The following is a 17,540-nucleotide window of genomic DNA, read 5'->3' as shown; positions in this document are numbered from 1 at the left end:
TTGTAAAGCTAGATAATAGGGAGAGTTTGCTTTCAAAATAACAGAAAGAAGCTAAGCATTAAATTACAAGAATGTCTGCTTTTCACTGAATGAATCAGTCACAATGTGGTGTATGTGTAAAGCATCAAATAAGATGAGTAAGTGGCACAAGCTCTCATTAAGATTAAATAAAATGTCTATATTTGTCATTAAGTCTCAATATTAGAATGAGTAAAAGGGGATTTTGGTCTCAGAAGCAGCTAATGAAAGAATTTTCGTAACACCTTATGGAGAAAGACCATAAAGGCACAAACAAAAGCAGTTACTGACTTGCATCAGGACTTGAGCAATATGCTCAAGCTAAGAAATAAAAATATACCTCATCAGCATGAGAATAAAAATGAATGCTTCCAATGCTGAAAGGTCATCACTATCAGATCTCTGGCTTCTTTATCAGGAGAAAAAAGAGGAGTCCATTCTGTACAATCAGACTGGGTGAGGCATAAATATTAATAGATGAAAGCAGATTCCAAGGGGCTATGGTGGCAGGTGGCAGAAGTCTGGACAGTTTGTGACCTTTAAGCCTTACCCCTGAGTTTGAGGATACAGATATCAAGGTTTGACAATAAGGCTTACATGACATTCAGATAATTGCCTGCACCTAAAAATATGTGGACAGAAGCTCTGACTAACAGCAATAATTTATGGCTTATGGCCTGACAGTGTTTGGCATCTCACTAGGAGCCATGAGTAATCCTGATGATTCTTCCTTATTAATTACCTATAATATTAAGTTCTAAACTCTCACTCAAGTATTCCTGCTTTTCCTCTGCTGCTCTCTGTTGTCTTTATTGGGTGTTTCTACCTTTGCTGTATTTAGTCTTGTTTTTCAGTGAAGTGTATGTGAAAAAAAGAGGTCCCTATCTCCAAATTTGTGAGTAATTCTTTTGGGCTTCTTCTTTATTTGACTTATGTTTAATCTCTTCTGGTCATTCTCTCTGCTCTATAACATGATAATGGCCAGATGCAGTTTCTAGTAGCATGTATCTTTACTGGTTAAAGTTAGAAGAGGCTGCTTAAGTTCCTCACATTTGGTAACATCACATTTGGTGCATTATTCAACCCAGAGCCCTGGTTTTGAGTCCTGTGACACACAGTGGTGTGATCTGCATATTTAAGATTTTTGAAAGCTGCATGTATAAACAGTGGTAGCTGTAGAATTTGGATACTTTTCTTTTGTTTTATTTAAACTCAGGACACTTGAGAACAACCATGTTTTAAACCACAAAAATAATGTGTCTCAGTAGTAGTTATTTTCCAACAATTATTCAATTTTCCTAAATGTGTAATTCTGGAGTTTAGCGGAAACTAAATTGTGCCAATGCAAGCTCTTAAAGTCAAAACAAAAAACTCTGGTAGCTAGTGCGATGATGAACAGGATTCCTATGAAAATTCAGTGAACACTGAGAAATACAATTGGGAATCATGAAAGAGGCAAATCGACCTAGTAAAAATCCTTCCTCTTACAAACCAACCAATTGTTGGTGCCACTGACTGTCAGGCAGTTGCTAGTACTGAGAACATAGGCAGAGTGGCATTTAAAAACTACATTTAAACATTTTCATGCAGGTTACATTGCCAGGTAGAAAGATGTACTCTAGTGTGCAACAGTGTAAGTCCAAAATGAGAGACTCTGGAAATCTTCTGCACTTCTGGGTCTGTGCAGTAGCACTAACAGTTAAATAGCATTGCTAGCAGCAATTAACACTGATATAAATGCAAAGATTTACAAGCTGCTTTTGTTGTTTACTATCACAGCCCCTAAGAGCAGCCAAGGACAATGTTTTTAAATAGGCATGAATTTGCACAAAGTGAAGAAATAAAATACATGGGAAAAAAAGTTATTTTGTCCTGTATCCTGTTATTACTAGAAGGAAAGAATGCAACCAGCAGCAAGTAAGCCAGATAAAGCTGTTGTTCTTCTGTAATATAGGGAGGGAGCAATTTGAGCAGCAGTATTTCCTTTTACGCCCCAAATTTGATCCTGGCTTGAGGGAAAGTGTATTTGAGAGCCTTTTCCAAAGCTTTTCCAAAGGCTCTCAAATATGTATGTATGTATATATTTACACACACTAAAAAAGTTATCACATTTCATTTCTCGCAAACTATTCACCCCTATTGTTTTGATCCAGAACGCAGTTTTGATTTACTTTGGAGGGGGCTTTTTCCCCACAAAAAAAAAAAAAGAATTGCAGGAAATCTTCCTTTGGAATAAACAATAAAGTATTTGAAATTGTTACTGGTCTTGAAATTTTTGTTCAACACAAAATGCTTTTTTTTTTTAAATCTGCTTCATGACAGGTAAATAATATTCTGCAGGATGCAATATCATATTCCAGCTAGTCATGTTATGATACGAAATGCTATCTTTAAGCCTAGTACAAACTTGAAAAAATAATAATGCATCTCATCTGGACTCAGTAGTTATTAACAGACTCAGAGAATTAACAGACTACTTTTAAATTATGAGTAAGTGAAAAATTACTGATATGACTTAGTGGCTTACGCAATGTTATGGATCAAAGTATTTTCTTCTTCCATTTTTTATGAACAGTTGACACCTTGAACAAGACTATTGGTAGTCACTGTATAGATTATAGGAGAGAAGCTTTCAGTAACCATGTATTCATATGGATACAATTTTCTAAGACCTATTTTTATTGAAAATTTAGGTTATAATCCAACAGAAAATCTCTTTATGAAGACATCAGACCCATGACAGCTCATTACAGTTTCATGGAAATGTCTCTGGCCTTTTTTTGCATATTTCTCTGCCTGCAGAACCTGGAGCAGAAGCCAATCACTCTGAAAGTCACCGTTTCCAGTCCATCAAACAATAGCCTTTTATAATAAATAAAAATGAAAGAAATATTAAAAAAACCCTATAAAAATATAAACCTAGAAATGAGTGTGCTAAGCCAAACTAAATACATGCCTTCAGCAAGTGAGTTATTTTCAAGTTTCCTAACTCTTCTTCAGGGTTTCAGTTGTATAAGTATTGGCCTAATTTTGCATACGTCAGTGCACCTTCATATTACTGATTTTAAGAGCTTCAGAACTGAGTTCAAGCCCGTTTTTACAGCTAGTATTGAGGTTAATGTTCTCATGTCTGTCCTCCTTCTGATTGTTAAAAAAGGAAGGCCAGAAGAAAAACTCTAAAGACAGAATCTCTGGTTCAGAATTGTTGTCACATTTGAATTTTGAGTGATGGGTAGCTGAGAGTTGTGTGAAGTTTGCTGGTCAATACAGAAAAACACGAAACATTCAGTATTGTATCAGTGGAGCACAAAGAATGCATAACAATGCAAAACACAACTTTGCCTGCTTTAAGGAACAAAGAATATGCAGTCCTATTTGGCTTTTCATAACTATTAATATTTATGTCTAGAACTAGTAGAATTTATCATCGCCCCTGAGCCTTTGACTCACCTTAAGAAGCAGAAAACATACTGAGGACATGCCATGTTTATAATTCTTTTATGCACCTTGTGCAATTTGAGCTGATTTTACCAAACTGACCCTAAGAATAGGTGGTTCCCTTCAGTCATCTCCAGTAGTCTCAAAAATATTTTCTTTCCTTCTTACAGTGATTGTCTTTGAAAGCATAAATATTAGTATTTTATGTAAATAATTCAGAATTCTCGTATGTCTTCTTCATTGTTCTTGCATGCCTATCGTTGGAGACTTGTGCTGGGTTTATTTGATATAGCATTATTCATAATACTTACAATGTATATATAAAGAAACCTTTACCTTATGACCTTTAGACTCAAGGCTGAGTTAGATTTGTTCTAGTTAATATAAAAAACCAACATCCAGATAAACCTATGTCAGTGCTAATAAACAATTTTTCTGGCTTTCCAAGGGCAAAATATTGGCACAGAAGTGCAATGGTGTGGTTTGCTTTTCCTCGTTAAACAAGATACTTACCACTATTGCGAATTCTTTCTTCTAAAAGGACAGTATGTCCTGTAGGAAGTTTCCTACTGAAGATCTCAGCTGAACGGAGGAACATGGCTTCTACTGCTGAGCCCTTCAGCAAAGCAATCTGATCTTCATGATCAAGGGTTTGGAAGCCTGAGAAAATGTTAAAGATAAGTAAGGCAGCAACAGAAAAGTTCATGCTACTTTCAGTCCTGAAATTCTTACACAGAACGTGCTACACATTTGCATAATCTTGATGCTGATGTCAAAGTAGGACTGCCAAATGCTAGAAAAATTGAAACCCAGATTCCAGAAGAATACAGATTTGAACCTCACTGAAGTTTATGAGAGTCAAATTTGTGTTTCAGTGTTCACAATACTTTAAGAGGAACAAGATAAGCAAAATCTAATGGCATAGCGTAACCAGTAGTGGGGACTTAGTGGGACTAGTCTGTTGCTGCTCGCTAATACCCTCTGCTAAGTTTCCACCAGAGCTCTCTGTATGGCTCTTCAAGTACTATACTGCTTTCAGCCCTTTCCATGCTCTGATGCAAAAATCAGCATTTGTAGCCTCTGATTTTAAATATTTCGCCTTCCCTTTGGTGTAATATACTGTTTTACACAGAGACTTCCATCTGTGTTTTAAATATGCATTTTTCTTTTTGGAGGGGAAAGATTCTAAAACCCACCGAAAAAATCACGAGAAATTTGGTAACCTGTGTGAATACACAGCTGCTCTTCCAAAGAAGAATGGCAAGCTGAAGATCATTGGAAACTCTCTTCGTACTTGCCAATGCAGGTACTTGCATTGGCACAGGTAATTGTGTTCAATGCAGGTACGTGCAAGGGATTTAAAAAAAAAGAACTAATGATAAACTCAGATTTTCAGTGTTTGTCCATAACACCATACAAAGACCATAAATATTGGTGCCACCAACTAGGGAAAGTTCTTGCTTAGGACTCACAATTCAGTGGATGTGATGACCTGGAGGCTTTGCTAGAAAGTCAGCAAAGCAAGTGAAGCAAAGTCTGGCAAGTGTAAATGGTAATTTAGAGGCAGATTATTTGGCTTTACAGTAATATATGAAAATAAAATCTCTCTAGAGACACAACCCCTTCTCTGAGCATTTTGTTTGTCAACAGGTAAAGAATGCCACAGCTAACAGTGGCAGAGTTTGAATTATTCAACATATTCCTCTGAACACAAAGCTCCTTTTCTTTAGACAGTGTCTGAAGTATACTTGTGTCAGAAGAGGCATTTTTACATAGTCTCCCAAAATACATAAGACAATTGCCAAATGGCAGCTGAAAGGCATGTAAACTTTGCAATAACAAAATTTGCCCCATCACACTGGATATACCTGGTAGTTTTTTAGTGAATTCCACAAGAACCTGCACATGACTTGTAGCCATTTCTGTTAAAATCAGAAAATTTCCTTCAGCACTGAATTCCTCGTGTAACTGTTAAAAATCAAACCAAACAAAATCTGTTAATATTCTTTGTCACTTCACGTTTAAAAGCATAAAATACAAGAATTATTAGATTGGCTTAGGCAAGAGGTCCACCTAACACTGTGATTTGTCACCAGTCGTTGACAAAACCAGGTAATTTGGAAGGCAACATAAGAAGTAAAAGTAGACATTGTCCTTTGCTCTGGAATATATTTCTCATTTCCAGTGTTATATCTAGCAATCAATGATTTAGGCACTTTCTCAGCTAGAAATTCTATGTGTACCATAGTATTTATGCAAATTATTTTTTTAACATATTTTTTGGTTTTGACCTCCTCAGCCTTCTAAGAAAATAGGTTCCACAAGTTAGGGTTACTCAACTCTACCCCTGCAAGGGTCTTGCTTTTAGTTTTAAAGATGGAGGACTTAGAAAATAATTTTCTACAGTCATTTTGGTTTTGAGAGTTATTTTTAAGATTGAACATGAAATTTTTGTTAAAAAAAATAATAAAATTATCTTTCAAACCCTTTTGTACTCTCCTCCCTGTTTCCCAAACTTTTCCATCCTGCCATGAAAACTGGGAGCTCTTAAAGGGAAATTCTAGAAGCTAGACAGGAAAAGGAAATGAGAGGATGAAACAAAAATCCAAACCTGGAAAATGTTGGGAATTTGGTTTAAAAAAACTAAATATTTTCAAGGTGACTTTATAGAATGGAAGCTTGTCTGCAAGTAAAACACAAATCACTGCCTATACTGACAATGTAAAAAAACCAAAGATGCAATCAGAAAAGGTTAGATTTGAGGATAAAATTGTATATTTAGAGCTAAAACCTTTTCCTTAACTTTTAAGTTTGATAAACAAAGATGTGGTCTAACTGTTGACTGATGGGAAGAGATCCTGCCCCACTTGCAGCATGTTTTAACTGTAAGGTTTTACCCATAGTTTGCTCTGCTACTTACTATACTCACTTATGCTGAGTATACATATTTTCTGCATCTCAAAAGTGAATTCATCAATGTACTTACTAGTTTTTTTGACACCTCCTGTGGTATTTGTTGTTTACTGTATGAATCCATGATGTAGTCAAGAAGATTCTGCTGTTCTGGAGTAAATTCTACTTTCTCCTATACTGGCAAAAAGAAAGCCCATCATGAAATGCAGTCATAGAAATAATCTAGCATCTCCTGCTTTACGCAAAAATCTATAGACCTATTTATCACTTGGAGTGCAAGCAAATGAGGTTTGCTTTTCACTGAGATTTCTATAGAAGCGTGCAGAAGAGAGGTGTATAATGATTCTAAACTGCATGAGTTGGTGTGGTTCAGTGTTAGAAATAAGGAAATGTTTAGCAAAATAGTAGGTGTGCTCAAACTTAAATATCATACCTCACTGTATGTGATGTGATGTGATAGATACCTTGTGAATCTCATGAGGTTCAACAAGGCCAAGTGCAAGGTCCTACAACTGCGTCGGGGCAATCTCTGATTTCAATACAGGATGGGGAATGATGTGATTGAGAGCAGCCCTGCTTGGAAGTGCTGCTTGATGAGAAGATCAACGTGAGCTGGCAATGTGCACTCACAGCCCAGAAGGCCAACCATATCCTGAGCTGCATGAAAAGAAGAGTGGCCAGCAGGGAGAGGGAGGTGCTTCTGCCCTTCTATTCCTCTCTTGTGAGACCTCATCTGGAGTATTGTGTCCATTTCTGGAATCTTCAGCATAAGGAGGATATGGAACTACATAGGGCTACAAAGATGATCGGAGGGCTGGAGCACCTTCCGTACAAGGATAGGCTGAGAGAGTTGGGCCTGTTCAGCCTAGAGAAGAGAAGGCTCCAAGGAGACCTAATAGTGATCTTCCAGTACCTGAAGGGGGCCTACAGGAAAGCTGGGGAGGGACTGTTTACAAAGGCTTGTAGTGATAGGACGAGGGGCAATGGTTATAACCTGGAGAGGGACAGATTTAGACTAGACATTAGGAAGAATTTCTTCACAATGAGAATGGTGAGGCACTGGCACAGGTTGCCCAGGGAAGCTGTGGATGCCCCGTCCCTGGACGTGTTCACGGTCAGGTTGGATGGGGTCTTGGGCAGCCTGATCTTGTGGGAGGTGTCCCTGCCCATGGCAGGGGGGTTGGAACTAGCTGATCTTTAGGTCCCTTCCAACCCAAACTATTCTATGATTCTGTGATATGTATCACAGAAAAAAAATACTTGATGGATTTTATTGATGCCTTATGGAGTTTTAACTGAAAACACCAGAACTACTTCTATGTTCAAAGTATTCGTTGACTTGGTGGGAGATGGAGTTTTAATTAATATAGACAGCTCTAGAGAGTTTGCAAGTAGTCACATTTAGCTCAAAGATCACATCTACGTACAAACTATTACAAGAATTTTCTTACTCTGTATATTTTAGTTGTAGATGTCACTTGTTTCATGTCGTGGCCTTCGTTATCTTCATGGACTGATTGATCTGGGGGCTGTTTTACATTTTTCCGTAGCCTTTTTGACTTGCATTGTATTTCTGTTAACAGACCTAGAACACATAATACAACACATGATAGCAATTGGAGTTACATATGCCTCAAGCACTGAATAGGTACATAGGTGCCCATGAATGCCCTTTACACTAACAAACCCACTTACTTGTGCAGATCATTTCCTTTCTATGCAAGTCTATATAAGAAATAGTAAGTACACACTAATAAGTAGTCTGGCCCAGCAGGAACCCATCTGTAGAGCAAAATGTTGGTTGTGATGACCCAGCACCCACACAGTTGGGACTCTTGCTTTGAACCAGTTCTAATCTGGTTTTGCAGTAAGAAAACCCAATAGCAATGGGACTGCGCTGGAGTCTGTGTTGGTTTACTTTCATGCAAAAGAAAACCACTTCATATGCTCCAAGAACTAAACCAAAGCAGAATAAATGGGAACAACTGGAGGACTGTCATCAGAAGTGTACTTCTCATCCAGTCCAAAACAGCAGTCAAGGTGCAGCTGTTCTCATACAAAGAGCACCAGTTGTTTTCAATAATTTTTAAGCATTATTATGGGTGTTGTGCAGAATCTTCTCACAGAAAGCCCACTCACCAGAGCTTTAGCCATTACATTGTCACTATAGAGATAGAACAACACCTGAAAATTTAGGCTCAGAAACAATTCAGGCTGACAAATGCACCTTTAAAATGTATTTGTTTAAAATGTTACCCAGTTGGTCTTGCTATTTTGCCTTTCATTGTGTTAAAGAACTGAATAAAGCCCTGGTTTTACTACAGAGAATCACATGCCCTGATGAAAAGAAACTTTGCATTTCTGGTTGGGTTTTTTTATTCTGAACTACATTTCAATACCTTGAACCAGGAAGCATCCATGTGTGGATATCATAAAAATAAGCAATTTGCTTGTGCTAATAAAAGAAAGGGACAATAGGTACCCTACATAATCTGTGGAAGACAGCCAGAAAGCTCAGATGAAAAAGTAAACAGCTAAGTATTCATCTAAAAATAAACCTATCAGCACAGGACTTTTCTTTTTCTTTTCTTTCTTTCTTTCTTTTTTTTTTTTTTTTTTTGCTTCTTTCAAGTATACTTCTCATTTGTCGCCTTTGAAAATGCAGAGCAGGAAAAGAGGCTCATTCAGTAAGTATATGATGGTGGAGGAAGATACCATGAAAACAGTGAATTTCGTTGTGAATGTTTTTAATTTCCTGTTTAAGCACTGTATAAAATAACCTACCTGAACCGCTGAGAGAAGAGGAAATTTACATTATTAAAATAAGACCTGCAAATAATACCTTGAAAGGGGGAATAGGAACGATGGAGATAATAATTGGTATCGAGCCATGTAATTTGTGCTGCCATACAGCATCATAGATTTTTTATTCTAAATTATTCAGTGCATCCTTTGGCACCATTAATGGGCCTGTACTGTTTTCCACCAGCTAAGGATCTGGTCTACTACCTTCCAGAGGAAAATTTGGTTTACATTTGCCTTAAGCAGTAAGACAGGTTTTTCTCATGCTTCCTGCTACTGAGTAGTACCTTGAGATCTTATTCTGGCTGCATTTAAGTTAGCTGGAAAACTCATGTGAGAGACAGGACTTTACTTTTTAGCTGGGTTTCAATGGCTATTAAATGGATATTACATTACAGGGAGAGTGACAGAACCTGTGTCTTCCCTAGCTAGACATTTCATCGAAGAAACTTGCAGTTTATGTCAAAATGACAACGAATGACAGAAATTGCTGGTTACTAATTTTGATCTGTCTGTGGTTTGCCTATAAAGGGCAGGATTGTTGAGTAGCCATGCAATAAGTATTTATAAGACTTTACTCTCCTTCTTCAGAGGGAAGAGAGAACCCATAGAACTTGCAGTTACAAGCCTACTAAATGACTAAGTGAAACAAAGTTCAAGGTAACCTTTTATTTCTTAGCAATATTTTTTCAAATAAATGTTCTATACTGTGAGAAGCTTCATGTTTTACTGTCCTGGGTTGCCTTGAACGAAAAGCAATTATACAGCACACTCCTACTTAAAAGCCATTAAACAGTACCTTGCATACATCCTCATTGCAGTGCATTAGAGCACGGTTATGGTTAAGTCATGAGCAAAACAAGATACCCTGTGTTTCCATTGCAGGGAGGGAGTCGGATGGCAGTGGCACTCACTGGCTTTTATTTCACATATGCCCATTTGTGAAAATGATAGGCTAATTTAAAAGTTTCATGTGGGTCCAGTCAGTATTATTTACGCTAACCTATTTTTTTCAGTGGTGGGTTGTTTATTTTGTTGTAATGAGTCATTCAGGCTATTTTGAACCCACAAAAGTTTGGAACAATGGTTCTGGGATCAGCCCACGGGAGAGTTATTTTCCTCTAGCACTTAGGGACTCACTGAGTGCTGTCATTGCAGTGATGGTGTCTGCTCATATATTTTATGTATTGCACGAGAATATGTCATATCTCGGGATCTTTGTAGTCTGTTCAATTTGTAGAATGAAAGATTAATTACATTATGCTGGCAGTGCATTCCAAATATTGATGAAGCTTATTGTTTCTCACAAAACCAACAGTTAATATAGCATCATCTGATCTTATTGAGGGATAGAAGTATATTAAAAATTCCAAGTAGATTAATTTCCTGTATGAACCTAAATTGGTTTCACACGTACGTGTATGCTAAAATGATTGGAGCCATCAAGAAAAATAAATTATAGCCCTGTTCATGGAAGGCAGAAGAGCAGATGTTTACAGACTTCCAGGAGCAAGCTTGCAAAAAATAACAAATTGGTAAACATTTTACTCAAAATGGAAAAGTAAACGTTTTTAAAATTGCACTCCAATAGACTCGTGTTCTAAGTTATCCAGTGCGAAGCTCAATGAAGTTCATAAGATGTTAGTCTGAATAGGATATTCACTTGAATAGGAAACATTATTAAAGTCCATCAGATTCATTTCTGGAGATGGTTCTACCAGTGTGCCTATATGCAAGGCAGAAAAATTTATAGTACAATGAGAATAGCTAATGAGACTATAAAAAAGGGCTAGCCCTTAGCAGGTTTTGCCTGATTGCTGGGTGAGGTCTGGGAATACACACTTGGAAAGTCCACAGAAACTTCCTGATAGTGATAATTTTCCTTGTTTCTTGAAAATGGCATTGTTTGAATGCCAAAATTTTGACTTGGCTAGCAAGAACTTGACAGGGAGAGCCCCATGAAGAGTGGCAAAGGGGAGTACCAGGACTCTCCTAGTCTGGCTTCCACAACACTTCACTTTTTGCTTAGCTCTTACACGTATTTGTCTCTGATCATAAATAACATCTCATTGCTTTTAAATGTGTTTGTCTTTTTCAACAGGATTTGATGCACAGGCACAACATCAACTTTAATGTGCCTTCCACCTGCCAGATGATAGATTTTATGGCTTGACTATTTAAAACAACCTAATCGAAAAAATACAATATTTGGTGCACACCGACTGTATGATGCAAATACCTGTATACATACATTCAGCCAACATGCCCATTTGCTTGCATTTCCTTAGGCGGCACTCCTGGCATTTCCTCCTCATGTACATGTCCATCTCGCAGTTGCCTCCATTTTTACACTTGTATACTGCATTTTTTGTGATGCTTCTTCTGAAGAACCCTGCACAACACAGCAGTGACTTAGACAAAGCAAACACTCAACGGAGCAAAGTAATCAAGTTGAAGATCACCTCCATTTCCATTGTCTTTGCTGAATGACATGTGTTTTGCTGTACCACAAAGTTTATTACAGTACCTGGATGACTGTATTCTTGATATTTGTATTGATAACAGTATCAAGGTCATATAATTTAATAAATCAACATGATAAATCATGGGCCTAAGTATTAGACATTATTCCAAAGGAAGGTCCTGGAACTTTGAATGTTGGGAAAATTCAGACCCAAATCTGGAACCTTCCAGAAACAAGTTGAGCATCAACAGTAGGGTGCTGTAGGGTAGTACCATACAAATAGCCAGTGAAAAAAATATGAGTCTGGTAAGTGTCTTGAGGTACAGAATGTGCAGAAAGAGAGTTGAGTAACTCATCACAACTCTCTCAGCTCCTGGAAGCTGCAGAAGCTCACACCCAAGTTTAATACGGAAGTCGCATCATATCTGCTTATTGTACACGTGGCTTCTCCCCTGTTTGCAAGATTCTCCAGACTCATTCACTAAATATTTTCCAGCTAATCAGTTAAGCAGTAATCTAGTTTCATCTGCTCAGGCAGTTCTAGTAGTATCATCACTGGAATCACTTCAAAATTGCACAGTGATAACTGCAAACAGCAACTGATCCAAGACATTGAAAGGACCTTTCCTCAGTTTATACAAATCTCTTATTTGGCTGCTGCCTAGCACACCTCTGAGTGGCACTGTGGGCAAACTGTAGAATGCTCAAGATATTAAAATGTAATTGAATAAAAGAGTCATCAAACAGAGTCTTTGCTGCCAATGATGATTTGAATGTTTCCTGAATTTTTAGTGTGACTCACTGTGCTATCACAATCTTTTTATGCTGTTCTTCATATGGCAGAGACTATTTAGCATCAGCTACAGAGGGAATCAGCTCTTCTCCCCATCTGAGGGCAGATTTCTGAAATAGACTCCTGGGACCTTCCGCTGACACCTCACTGATTTATAGTGCACTTCAAACTAAATCTCTGCGTAAATTTACGTTAACCAGAGACATTCACAAAGCTTTAACTTTCTTATCACCACTGGCTAGCACAATGAAACCACCATGGTTTTCCACTGGCACTTTGATGCACTAAGAGAGGCACCAGATAAAACCCAGTTTCCTATACTCAAATCGTAGCATAAATTCAGATGTGGGTTTGATTTTTTTTTCATTGCAGGATTTGTCTGTGTGTTTTCAGAATGCATTCAGCTAAAATATTGTTCTGCTGAATCTGGGTGAGATAACAGATGATGTGATGATTTTGCCATTGTCAGATGATAATTTCCTAGCCTCGGCCCATGTTTTTATATTTGCATAATCTCTTCCAAGCACTGGTGTGTAGCTATCAGTAAAACAATTCCACTATGTGGTCAAAAAAACCCTGGCATTTCTCTGAATCTGCTGTAAGTCTGACTTGAAATCTCTTCCATGCTGTCTGTTTTATTGACTGCTTTTCAGATGAATAAAGTTGACTGGCATCAGTCTCTTTTGAAATGCAGATTACTTAGAATCTCCAGCAGACCCAGGAATTATTTTTGTTCATCAATCACACGGTGTTTAATACATTACCTTTTACTGGACAGGGAAAGGAGGAAAAGGCCTGGATTTAAGCTGTAGGTTCTCAGTATCAGTTAAAGGAAATGGCATCTGCTTTACATCATTTATGATTTTTTTATTTGTTGAATTTAAATCCCTTAATTTATGACACATTAATTAGTAGCAAATGCTGAAAAGCTCTGCACAAATATTTATGACATTCTAAGTCTGATTGATGACTTTATCACTCACTCTACACACAGGGTTTTCATTTTCTTTTTCATGGAGGGGCAAAGAAAAAGAGCTTTAGTAAATCAATTTTTAAAAGTATGCAAGGATGTGAAAAAAAAAAGAATACAGAAATATGGATGCAAAAGCAAGGAACAAATGAGATTCAAGCAGTCAAACATTTTCTCTTTAAAACAAAGTTTTTGAAAGAGTGAAACAATGTGAAATGAAAAGTATTTTTTTTTTGCAAAAAGTAGTTTTAAGCCTACTTTTGCTTCAGTTTGGTCATGAAGTGACTCTTGAACCGTTGTTTCCTTGACTAAACTTCTTCATAATTAATTTTGAAATTAGCTTTTTCATATTAATGGAATTTATATATATATATTATTTACTAATAAATCAAAATGAACTTAAACTGCCTGAAATACTTTATGTGTAACTTTCTATACCAGGTGGAGTTTTAAAAAAATTCAGAGGTAAATCAGAAATGGCATCTGTTAAAATAGTGCAGGGATAGCCCCGAAAGCTGAAGGTTTACAGTCTAACTTTTGTGTGGTTTTGCCAGATTACAGAAGGCTCATGTTGGCTGGAAAAGTTGAACTTGCTGTGTTCTTTTAGATAGGTAGGAATATAATGAATTATGGTTAGGGCTACAGCAGTGCTACTAATGCCATTTTTTTAATGGAAATTAGGAAAGTTGAAAGAGAGAGCTGTTAAAAGTGTAGATGAAGGCTTTGTAAATATCTCCATTTGCCATCCTGATGACAACTGCTTCAGGTTTCTCAATTTTAATTTTTTTTTTTTGAGTTCACAATTACTAACAAAGCACCTGCTCTAACCTGTCAGACTGCCAAGATGTGCTCTGGTGTTCCTTCCCCCCCTGCCCATATGGTGGGTGTTACTACAAGGAGAAGATTAAAGCAGGACCCTTCTTTGTGAGAGGTGTTCTCAGTCTGGTGTGAGGGACATCAAGCATTATCAGCAGTGGTTTGGAGACTGCAAAAACTCATACCGCCAGCCACGTACAGGGAATTCACAACTAGCTTTTCTCTCAGCAGAACATATTATGCGGTCTTATTGAACAAGTGTGATGCTGTGTCCCACTTGTTCTGCAACACCTGAAAATAGCCCTAAAACCCAGCATTGCCACACATACTAAGGCTATACCAAAAAGTGTTTGATGTTTCTCTGCAAAGGTTGTTTCAGAAATTACCTTTACAGCTTTAAAGCATTGTATATTGGTTACTATACTGTAACAGTACCTGAACTGCCTCATTTAGTGAACCACTACTATGTTGCTGTTATTGTTAATCAAGGCGCTGTTTTCAAAAGTGAGGTATTAGAGGTAAGAAATCTCAAGGAAGCCTTTTCTTTTTTTTTCGTAGTACCACAGGCGAATGTTGTATGAGAGCAAATGTTCTGTTTAATCTGCTTTTCTATAATATGTAAAATATTAATGAAATAGTAAATACTTGTTACCAGATCGTAATATATTAAAAATATATAGAACTGTATACTCTTGCCCCTATTGTTAGATTATTATTGTCATGAGGGATAATAAATAAAATCTTAGTATTGTTCCTTCTGTCTAAGAAGGAAAAACAAAAGGAATGGAGGGGGTTGCTGAATGCATTACCTAAGAAAGAAATGAGAAAAACCCAAACCACATTCATCATAGGACTGAATCCCATAAAAATACGTGCAAAGCCTTCCTCTTTGAGTAACAATATCCACGACATCAGTGTAGCAGGGGTGCTGCAAAGGTGAGCATTGGTCCTGCAGAAAGGGATCTGTGTATTATTTTGCACACACACTGAGTATGAATGGCAACAGTCTTGTTGCCATAAAGAAAGGCTAATGTCATACTTGGATGTAAGACAAAAGAGACTTCTTGGACTGCACTGATAAGAGCACAACTGCAGTACCAAGCCTAATTTTGGTTACTGTGCTTTGAGAATAACGTATACCCATGTGAAAAGAGTCATCAGAGGTCTAGAAAACATAATATCCCCTTCACCTTGTCAAACAGAATTGCTGTCCTCAGCACATCTTTTTACTGAATCAGCTGGTACTTTAATAACCTCTAAGTTTTATTGTAGAAACAGAACGCATTATCTTTAAATAATTCAACTTTTACTATGTTTGATCAAGGGTACTATTCTTTGTAATTGATGCTGCAGTCATGAAACAGAGCAAAAACATAAAAGAAATGATCCCAATAAAGCAGTAAAAATATGGTTACAGAGAGTGATTCAAACTGAATCAGTAGAGAGATGAACACGTATTTCCTTTCACCAAGGGTCTTAGTCTGAGTTTTAACCTCTCTCCTAGAAATATTCTTTACAAATTCCATAGTCTGTAATTTTGAGTCTTGGAAAAATTACTAAGACATTTAATCATGAAATTAATAAACAGCAGAAATAGCCTACTAACAGAGTAAATGTATCATTACTTGGAATCTTCACATTAAAATTGAGTCTAATCTGGTTTATAATGACAGCATTCATATTAGGTAGTCATATGTTTTGACTTTGAGGCTACTGACAGGAACAACAGAAAGAAACAAATCTCTCATTTCTTGGAATTACTGAGATAAAATGTATGACCTTTGACTGTACTCATGTTCAGAGTGGTTGACCAGTGTGGTCTGTTGTGCCCTCAGAAATGAATTTGTAATAGGCAAAGCAAAACCCCCAACGTGCACTACATGAGGCATTTGGGCTGGTTTGCAGCTGATTTTTAGGGCAGCCTAGCACTGCATTTCCAGGGGCTTCCACAAGTTTGGTTCCTTCCATTGACAGATATCAGCATGACTAGCCTCCAAGACAGCAGAGCCTGGCTGCCAAGCCCCATATGGAAGTTGTTCTTCAGTTTACCAATAGCTAAGTATGGCTTACAGGCTGTAGGTTGGCCAACTGTGCTCTGTGTTCACAGGGCAATGGTGGAAGACACTGCCAGTCTGTCTTGGGAAAAATACACAGTAGCGTACACCGGATTCAACAGTAAATCTCTAAAATTATTAATAGCTCAGATAAAATTAACAAGAAAGAAAAATCAGAATCTGCTATGCTTATGAGTTGAATTATATTCATTAATTTTTGTCATCCTACCTTTGCATCCTTCACAAGTAAGAGCATTGTAGTGGTACCCAGAGGCTTTGTCACCACAAACCACACAGAGCTCTTCTCCTTTCACTCTTCCTGTGGAGTGACTCAGTCTTGGCTTTTTGGCTGCAGGGATATCCATTATCTCTGTCTCTCTTGTGAAAAGCATCTCTGAGGGTATTCGTCTGAGCTCGTACATTCCAGGAGAATACCATTCCTCGTGCTGCGGAGGGTAGAAGCCTAGGTTGGAGTAATAAGGTGATGATGGAATCTGAGGCTGAACTTGGGGAAATGGCACACTGTTGTACTGTGTGTAAGGTGACACATCTGCCTCTTGCACTGGAGAACTCATTGGCTCTGAAAGGACACCTGGAAGATAATTATGCAAAACCAATTGCTATTACTACTATGAAACTGCATTTATCACAGAAGTTTCCACTTCCAGACATCCATCTCAAAAACAAGGCATAATCATAAAGCTTGCATTATCTGAACTCAGGCTTGCTGTGATCCTGATCCTACACAAATCTTCCGCAATATATTTTATAAGTAACTTAACCAGTCTCAGCTGTTCCTTTATTATTGGTGGAAATGTCTGACACTGGCACTTACATTAAAAAAATCTTGAAAGATACCATGCAGTTAATTGTATAAATGTTCGGTTTACAAGAAAGAGCAACTCACACCACAGAGAAGCTACCAACCTGAATTAGGTCTCACAGTAGAATAAAATAAATCTAAGCAAAAGCCAAAGATGCTATGGCATTGATGAAAGTTAGATCAAGACTCAAACATCATGTTAATTTCTATTTAATTCTGAATGAATACATCATGACAGGGAAAAATGCACTGGGGAAAGTGTGAGACTTAATTAGAAGACTAAGAATGAGAAATAAACCTTCTAGAAGAGCCTGAAAGAGGAAGGGGAGGTTACCATGAAGCACAAAGATGATGTTCCTAATATGAGTTGTGAAATGCAACCTTCTTGCCATCCAGCCTCCAGTGGCCACCCAGACAGCCTCTGGAGCCAGGTTACTAACCCTTGCAAG

General features: G+C 37.5%; 1 protein-coding gene across 8 annotated transcripts in view; it reads right to left on the bottom strand.

Moving 5' to 3' along the window:
- Positions 1-17,540, bottom strand: part of NR1H4 (nuclear receptor subfamily 1 group H member 4) — a 54,115-nt gene that overhangs the window by 7,387 nt on the left and 29,188 nt on the right. For 7 of the 8 annotated variants that reach the window (XM_054056651.1, XM_054056649.1, XM_054056650.1 and 4 more), the window contains 6 exons: positions 16,498-16,860; positions 11,411-11,563; positions 7,821-7,954; positions 6,443-6,541; positions 5,325-5,424; positions 3,970-4,116 (listed from right to left, as the gene is read on the bottom strand). In XM_054056651.1, coding sequence (XP_053912626.1) covers positions 3,970-4,116; positions 5,325-5,424; positions 6,443-6,541; positions 7,821-7,954; positions 11,411-11,563; positions 16,498-16,860 — 996 coding nt within the window. The remainder of the gene's footprint in view (positions 1-3,969; positions 4,117-5,324; positions 5,425-6,442; positions 6,542-7,820; positions 7,955-11,410; positions 11,564-16,497; positions 16,861-17,540) is intronic. The other variant, XM_009571557.2, reaches the window with a different exon arrangement.

Source organism: Cuculus canorus, chromosome 1 (assembly GCF_017976375.1).
Source record: "Cuculus canorus isolate bCucCan1 chromosome 1, bCucCan1.pri, whole genome shotgun sequence".
Classification (NCBI taxonomy): domain Eukaryota; kingdom Metazoa; phylum Chordata; class Aves; order Cuculiformes; family Cuculidae; genus Cuculus; species Cuculus canorus.
Note: the sequence above shows the minus strand (reverse complement) of the source record. Positions and strands in the feature narration are given on the sequence as shown.